Genomic DNA, 9,075 nt, shown 5'->3' with positions numbered 1-9,075 from the left:
TTATCTTTTTTGAGGTGCATGCATTCAATAAGACAAGCGGATGCTATAAAATTGATGGTATTTATTTTTCTTTTACTGACTGTTGCATTTTTTTTACTTTTTATGTACATACATCCGTACTAATACATTTTATTTATAAATCTTTGATAAATATCAGTATTATTACGAAAATTGCGTGAAAATGTTGGGAACAGCATTCAATGTTGCAAATGAAAGCGCGAGAGACGGAACCAAATAGACGCCTAAAATGTCCCCAAATACCGGTACATATGGTTGCTCAATTACTGGTGTTTAATAACTATATTTTTATCGCTTTTTTCAGAAGTTTTCCAGTCGCAATCCCTTATTAGTGTTGGTTGCAGACGGCCTTTCATCTGCGGAATAACTGTGTTAATTGGATGGCAAGAACATGGCAATAACTCGGAACAACTTACTATGATTTATTGGTAATTGAAACACAGTACACATCATTTTTTTACGAACAAGTCAACATATAAAAACTAACTTCGCACCATTCTAATTTCTAATATGTACGTATCTAATATACATATATAAACATAAAAACCTGCATTTTTAATTGTTGTTAATAGCCCACATTAACTTATCAGAACGGACGGCAAACTGCACAAAAATATGCACAAATTTCATTTGCAAACAACAGATGTGTTTGTCATTAACACAATGCCCCCTATTACGCCACTTTGAAGCCATATATTTAACCTTTGACCTTGAAGGATGACCTTGACCTTTCACCACTCAAAATGTGCAGCTTCATGAGATACACATGCATGCCAAATATAGAGTTGCTATCTTCAATATTGCAAAAGTTATGACCAAGGTTAAAGTTTTGGGATACACATATACACAATGAATGAATGAATAAATGACAGACAGGACAATAACAATATGCCCCCGATCATTCGATCCAGGGGCATAAAAATATGTATTTGGTAAATACAAATGACATGTGCATCAATTCATGCATCAGACACCTTGAGTACATTTGCTGTACCGCGGCCACAGTATTGGCTAGAGGATGGATAGTTGCAAGTATAATTATGCTAATTTGTCTCAGATATGATATTGGAAAAAGAAGGCAAGATTCCATTACTCAAGCAGCTCTTACTGTTATATCATGCTAACTGTGTGCAAAATGAGCATATTGAGATTCACGTTTTACAAAGTGAACAGGTTGATATGATGTTTTCAATGCTGTGTCTTCAGCAACAAATCCATTACAAACAAACAACAGAACACAGTGACATGTTGAGAGCTCAGTTCAACAATGGTGCTTCTGACTAACACTGATAAATATGAGATACAGAAATGTCTCCCTCAGTTCTCCAAATTAAGTGAACACTACACTATATACTAGTAACAAAACATAAAGACATAAAACACCTACGAAATATCAGCAAATGAACACTTAGGTGACCAAAACAATTTACAACAATGAAACAAATTTGTCTTGTTTAAATTATAGCACAAATTATTTTACCTTTTTTTATAAAAATATAGTCGGTATAAATGTACAATGGAATGGGTCTTTTAAATTGATATGCATAATTTAACAAAGGCACTGTCTAAAATTAAGAAATATAATAAATGGAAACAATTAACATGTACAAATTAATACAAACACCTAATACAAAATAATACAAACATCAATTTAAAAAAATATCAAAAAACAACAACTAATGTTTGAGATGAAAATACAATATAACTCAAGCTTGGAATATGTATACAAAATGATGCCTGATATATTTGATTTGATTATTTTATGAGTGCAAACAATTTTTACACGTAAAATGTGCAACCCTTATTACTTTTTATAAGTTGGACTATCAATAAACAAATCATAACATAGTATTATAATCATAATACAGACACACAAAAAGGAATGGCATTGTGATATTTTGTGTTTTACGTACTCTGTCTATTTCAATTTTAACTTTGTCGAAACTGTTCAAAAAAGGCATATGCCTAAATTTGCATGCATATTACAGTTTACATAATGTTAACGTATAGGGGGCTAACTCCATTAATAAAGTGGGATATTATATCAGTTAGCATCCATGTAGTTAATAGAAATATGAAGCTGAAATGTGGAGCATTGTTATAAGAAGGATGCTACTACATGACTGGGATGTTATTACCTAATTGCATTCCATTGATTGTACCAATATTACAACTTTACATTGTTACAAAACACTCAAAATGGTAGCTTGGGAAATGGCAAGTTATTGAACGTTTGTGTTGGTTTTTGACCATTCAATTTCAGCACTAATAGTTTATATACATGTTGTATCAGTGTTAAAATTACCTGGTCAATTTGAACAAAATAACAAAAACATTGCAATAAAGAACACAATACATAACATTAAAGATGGAAGCAAAAAAACGGAATGGCAGCAGTTGTAAAAATCTAAAAAAAATTAATTGGTTCCATTTTCTAGTGAATGTCAGCAATTTATATAAACAGGTACACTGCAAGCATAACTTATCAAGAGCAATAGCTCCATAAATATACCGGTATATATCAAGGACAGAATAAAATTCAGTTAGCAAATCTCAGCAGCTTCTCATATTATAATAAACTCAATACAAAACTGTAAGTGACGAATGCTCCCATGGTATTCTTTAACCCAAAACTGTGATATTGGCCTTCAATATTTGGAAAAATAATACAATTTATAGAAAAAAAATTTTTTTTCTTGATAAATGAATTTTAATTACAATCAGTGTTATACTTATAGTACTTGTTTGTAAAAGACAAATAAACAAAATGCAAAAACTCCATAAAAATGAGGTCTAAGAAAGAGTTCTAGTTCTTATAATCCACACATAGGCTCAAAGTCTCCTATCATTATATGAAGTTTTGTTTGGATCCTTTCATGCTTTCTGAGGCACTATCTGCACTATAACATTTTGTTTTATATTCCACAAACACTGAAGAAAGTTAAATAAAACACTGAAGAAAGTTTAAGTTTTTGCACTCAGCACTTACCCACAATGTTCTCTGGAAATGTTTGACATTTTATCTTATTATCAGAAGGTTGGATGATTTGATCATTGTATGCATCACTTCAGAATAGCTCAACCAATATGCAAAAATCATCAAATACTTTTGAAGCATAATGAGATAATTTATATTCATAAAACAGATACGTAAAATAATTCAGCAGTTTGAAGAATTAAAAAAGACAATGTAAATATCCAAAATTAATATGAAAAGGATGATTAACATGGAACAAAACAATACTTAAAATGTCACTAAACAAAATTATGTCAATTGAGGCTTGGCGATATAATGATCTATGGGTAATGTCAGTCTTCTTTGCATATCTTTTGAAACATGAACAAATATTAATGACAATTATTTTGTATTAACAAATCAGATTGTGTTTACAATAATGCCCTTAATTCTAAAAAGTACTGCAGAAGACACAAATAAAAGTAACAATATGGGATTTCCTTGAAGCAAGGTCTGAATGCCATCTGCACACATTAATGTCTGAAATTAACATATACTCTTTAAAATCTAATTGGCTTTACATCAGCTACAAGTTTATATAGTATTTAAAATTATAGTGCTTTAATAAAATAAATACAAATTACCCAACATTTTACAAATATTTGTTATGAATAAGAAATAACCAATTTAAGATATTGATGAAAGCCAAACTTGACTTTAACAAAATTGCATGTATGCAATTACCAAGTGGATAGAAATCAATGTTAGTGCATATGTATCACAATACAAAAATAGACACAACAGAAAAACATTTTTGTTAAAAAAAAACTTGCATACAGGAAGCAAAATCGTGTTATACAGGAAAATTGTATAAATGTAAATACTTATAACATTAGTGGAACAGATATGTTCTTGTTTATATGATCACAGCAGTGTTTGATACCACAGATATTAGTTGCAACAGCACATTGCTATACAGTCAGAAACAAAGGGATTTTACATTAAAACTATTATAAAGCAGTTGTTTCTGTTTAGAAATTTGAGCATATTGGTAATACAATATCATGGACTGGGAAAGTTGCCTCCATTTGTTAAAATATTATGTTTTAGATGTATTTATTTATTGAATTTAATTGCATCAAACAATCAGTATCAACAATACAGAAGATGTCTCAAATGTTGCCCCTGTAATTGCATAAAAAGTTATTCCTTCACAAAGCATGCAAAATGGTCATGTATCATCATAAAAGTGCATATCAATAACATCTTACTGTGGAACATTTTACATTCCACGGAAAAATGTGTGAACAGGACTTCATTCAAGCATAGATTCAGTCCCAAAAGCCAACAAATTGCTCTGCTCCATGCTTTAAACTATAAATGTTATTGTATTCCATATAACAAGAGCACTGCATAATGGGTGCCACATTCGGCTGCAGGTGCAGTTTTTAATAAATGAAAGCTTGTCAGATTTTTTATATTTTTTTTAGAGGTCACAGTGACCTTGACCTTTGACCTGGGTGTGGCATGTAGAACTCATCAAGGTGCAGCTATATGTGAAGTTTCAAAGTTGTAGGTTGAAGCACTTTGATTTAAGAGCCAATAATCAAAACCTTAACAAAATGTAAAGGTTTTAGCACAACGCGGACGTCGGACGACGCGCTTGCTATGACAATACCTCTGGTTTTCTCCGAAAACAGCCGAGCTAAAAATTGGATTACATAAAATTCATAACTCCCAATGTCCACAAACTCAGTTTCCATCTAGACTTGAAAGGCTTGCTGAGCTGGATCTGCGTTTTCTCTCCTCTTGGTACAAGGAACGCTTAATTTCCTCTAGTTCCTCTATAGACAAGCCTTTACTTGACCCAGATGGTTCAAATAATGAGCTTCTGGCAGATGTTGAAGAACATGAGTCAGCAGTTTGAAGTGGTGAGCATTTGGCTGACACTGATGACTTTTTTGTTTTTTCAAATGTAGAGGGTTTGGACGACCCAGAGGGATACTGCATGAGGTCACCAGGTGCAGAGTTGGTAGACTTGCTGGTCAGGGAGTCACAACTGACCACTGACTGCTGGTCCAAGGAGTGGGCAGGCTTTCTGCAAGAAAGATCTATCAAATATTAGCAATATTGTGAGCTGACCATTAATATAAATATGTCTAACAAGAGCTGTGTTGGTGAAACACAATGCCCCCTACTCCACTTTGGAACTGCACGTCAGCTATAAAATATATAATTCTGGAAAAGTATTATCTTGGAGAAAAAGCATATGTCCAAGGCCTGTAACTTTGTCAAATATAATGGACTGTAACAAAACTCAATCTCAATCTGTAAGTCATCTATGTTGACTCACATACAAAAAATCAGGTCAATATCTGCAATGTAAAAAAAAAGGTCCGGAAAATTGTTATCCTATAGATAAATGTAAAAGTCCAAGGCCCCTATACTTTGCAAAAATAAATGGACCTGAACCAAACTCATCCTTGATCTGTTTGTCATGGAGGTAGACTCACACCCCAAAAATCAATCAGATAAATATCCGAAGGCATTTAGGAAAAAAGTGTTGATAGAGATACTGGACTGATAGACAAATAAGGACAGACAAAACAGACGGAATGACAGTGCCACTGCTGTATGCCACCCTATCAGGGGCATACAAATTGTAACTAATTGACATGACCCCTGGACGATGATCGCTCCGCCCACTTAATCACATGGCTTAGCGGTTAGCAAACCTAGACAAGCTAACACCAAAATGGCTTCTTTGCCTATAGATTGCATATAGATTTACGCCATATTCCGGATGATTTTTATGGACTTTTTCACAACATAAAACACTTGTAAAAGGGGTTTGTGTCATTTAGTTATTATGCAAATGCAAAATAAAATATATATGTTTATAGAGAACATAAGCTATTTATAACGTTTTTTTTTGGTACATTAAACACGCTCTCAAACGCTTGCGCCGCTTACCGAAATCGAACCTGTTACGTGTAATGGTGGTATTAGCAATAAATTAAACCTTCTACACTGTTATTTACCCATGTTATTTACAACAATATTAACGAAACATTTTCCCTCGTGTATTTGACATGAAATATCGCTTTATAACTGGGATTTCGTTGAAGTTTCACGCGCTTTCTGACGCCGATTGGGTACCTAAATCCCACATGTTATTACGTATAAAAGTGATATTAATAATATTAAACATTGCTTATTGGACATTTATCAATCACTATAATTGAAAGTGCAAAAAAATAACACAATCAGTTTGGTCATTGGCTGATATAATTAAGCGCTGTATGAAGGAAAATTCAGTCAGGCTACTTAATAAAGCTACCAGTATCAGACGCACGCGCAGGTACCGACTTCCCCCAAGTTACTGCATTTATTGGTCATATCAGTAATAACTCCTATACAATGGCATTTATCGGTACGTTTTTATTAAAATAGTAACATAAAATGGTTTTCAATTGTTTCTGACACACACAAAAACTCGATTTATAACGGGGATTTCGTTAAGTTACGCAAAGTGGGTACCAATAGTCTCTTTTATTTTACATGCACACGTGATATAGTTCATACTTAAGAATGCTTAGTTATTGCTTATATGACATTTCCAGTTTTTGAAAGAAATTAATGTTCTATAAGGGGGATCTTGGTAATTCTACACATTGAAGCTTCCACTTGCTCTTGTCATGACCGCATTTCCGCGTTGGAAATCTTTCTGGATACCGAATGTCAGAGTTACATAATCCCTATTTACACCGTTTTGCCATCTTTTATTTCCGTTTTTTTTTTTCGAACAAAATAAACGAAGCTCGTTGAAAAAAAGAAAACTAGGCATTCGCTTTCCAAGTGTGGATTAAAATCGTTCATTGGTGACACCACATGTCTGCACATGTGTAGATACCGTTATTAAGATAAGATATCACGTGTCACCTTCTAATAACATGTATAATGACAATTAAGTGCATTACAACACTGTATTATGTGAATTGGGAATAAGACATCAAACTGAGAATGGACATCATTTAGGTGATTTTCTCAAACAAAACTATTCATTTCATGATCTACTTATATTTTTGTAATATATTATCTATAATTTAAGCTTAATAAGAAATTTTCCATGACTTTTTCATTAACAGTGATTGAATTTGTATCATTTAAAGTGTATTTTTAAACCGTGTCCATGCGCGGCATGGACACAGTTTCATTTCATAACAATTTTTTTTTAAATTAATAAAAAATCCATTTTTGAAGTAAAATCAATTTAAATGATGCTATTATATATGCAAGTATATGTTTTAATGATAATTTGTAAAACTAGAAAAATGCAATATATAAAACTGCATATTATGCACTTTTGACAAAACACAATTTATTCCCAAATTGATGTCTTATTCCCAATTCACATAATACAGTGTTATTACTATCAGGGTAATAAAACACAGCCTGAATAAGGCTTCATGCTGGGTTTTTCTTCTCTTAAAGTAATGCAGATGAACCTTGCTTCTATAAATCACCTAGTAACTGACAAAACTAGTAAAAACATGAACTATTATGTGATGATCAGATCGATAACATAAACTATTAAAATCTGCTAGTATATTCGATAATAAGATATTGTAATTGTCTTTGACAGTGTTGACGTTCCGTTGTTCGTGGGGACAACTGCCTGCATTTATCCATCTCTTACACTTTTCAAGATCTCTTTTCGGCTTTAGAAACGATATAAATTCAATGCCACCAACTAATATGTCAGGATATTGATTGTCTGAGTTGCATAATCGCCATTGACACCGTTTTACCATTTTTAATCTACGTTTTTAAAGAGGAAAACAAAAGAAACTCTTTGAAATAAAAGTGAACCTAGACATAGCTTGTCTAGAAAATGGCGGACAGTTCTTTTTAACTCGCGTGCCTGATTAATCGATCGCTGATTGGTTGATGAATTCTTAGATAAAGATTTGATTGACAGCCGGCGTCATATCAATTGTCCTGAACTGTGTTTAAATTAAAAGTCACCTGCCAAATACATTTTGATCATTGATGGGTGCAAATCCCTTGATATACAGTAAATCCTCATTGACACCCAAGAAGTTTTATGTTGAAATCTTGTATCATATCCGAGATATAGCCCTGAAAAGTTACACCATACAAAAACAACAAAAGGGTAATAACTCTTATTTTAAAAAGTGTAGGGTTATGGTTCTTGTGCATTGCAGTTCTCCTCACTGATATGTTTCATGTTGAAATATTGTATCATATCTAAGATATATCCCTGAAAGGTGACATTATACAAACAACAAAGGGTCATAACTCGTATTTAAGAAAGTGTTAAGTTATGGTTCTTAAGTTTTGCACTTCTCATTGATATGTATACACCCATGAAGTTTCATGTTGAAATCGTGTATGGTATCTGAGTAAGCCATTAAAACTGTTGTTTAAGACAGACAGATAATGCCAATTCTATATCCCTCCACCCTTTGGCAGGGAATAATAACATAATATCGAAATTGCAACACCTTAAAAACACAAGAGGGCCTGAAAGTCCCAAAGTCGCTCACCTGAGATAACAAGATATTATTGGGACAAATCTTCTGACCAAGTTTCATGAAGATCGGAAAATAAATGTGGCCTCTAGAGTGTTAACAAGGTTTGACTATAGCCATATAAGGAAAAATGCCCCTTCCCCCGGCAGCCATGTTTTTCAACCAACCGGCATCATTTTTGAACTCATTCAAGATATTATTGGGATGAATTTTCTGACAAAGTTTCATGAAGATCGGACAGTAAATGTGGCCTCTAGAGTGTTAACAAGATTTTACTATAGCCATATAAGGAAAAATGCCCCGCCCCTTGGAAGCCATTTTTTTCAAGCAAACATAATTATTTTCGAATTCATTCAAGATATCATTGAGACCAATCTTCTGACTAAATTTCATGAAGATTGGACAATAAATGTGGCCTCTAGAGTGTTAACAAGGTTTTACTATATAGCCATATATATCCATATAAGGAAAAATGCCCCGCCCCTGGTGGCCATGTTTTTAAAGCAACCAAAACCATTTTCGAACTCATCCAAGATATCATTGGGA

The 9,075-nt window shown here is 33.0% G+C and overlaps 1 protein-coding gene across 1 annotated transcript in view; it reads right to left on the bottom strand.

Moving 5' to 3' along the window:
• Window positions 1-426: 426 nt before the first annotated feature.
• Window positions 427-9,075, bottom strand: part of LOC127876625 (afadin- and alpha-actinin-binding protein A-like) — a 97,490-nt gene continuing 88,841 nt past the window's right edge. The window contains exon 13 of the mRNA XM_052421968.1: window positions 427-5,072. Coding sequence (XP_052277928.1) covers window positions 4,727-5,072 — 346 coding nt within the window. The 3' untranslated portion in view covers window positions 427-4,726. The remainder of the gene's footprint in view (window positions 5,073-9,075) is intronic.

The sequence above is a fragment of the Dreissena polymorpha genome, chromosome 4, assembly GCF_020536995.1.
Source record: "Dreissena polymorpha isolate Duluth1 chromosome 4, UMN_Dpol_1.0, whole genome shotgun sequence".
Classification (NCBI taxonomy): domain Eukaryota; kingdom Metazoa; phylum Mollusca; class Bivalvia; order Myida; family Dreissenidae; genus Dreissena; species Dreissena polymorpha.
The sequence above is the reverse complement of the archived record's forward strand: the minus strand, read 5'-3'. Positions and strand labels throughout refer to the sequence as shown.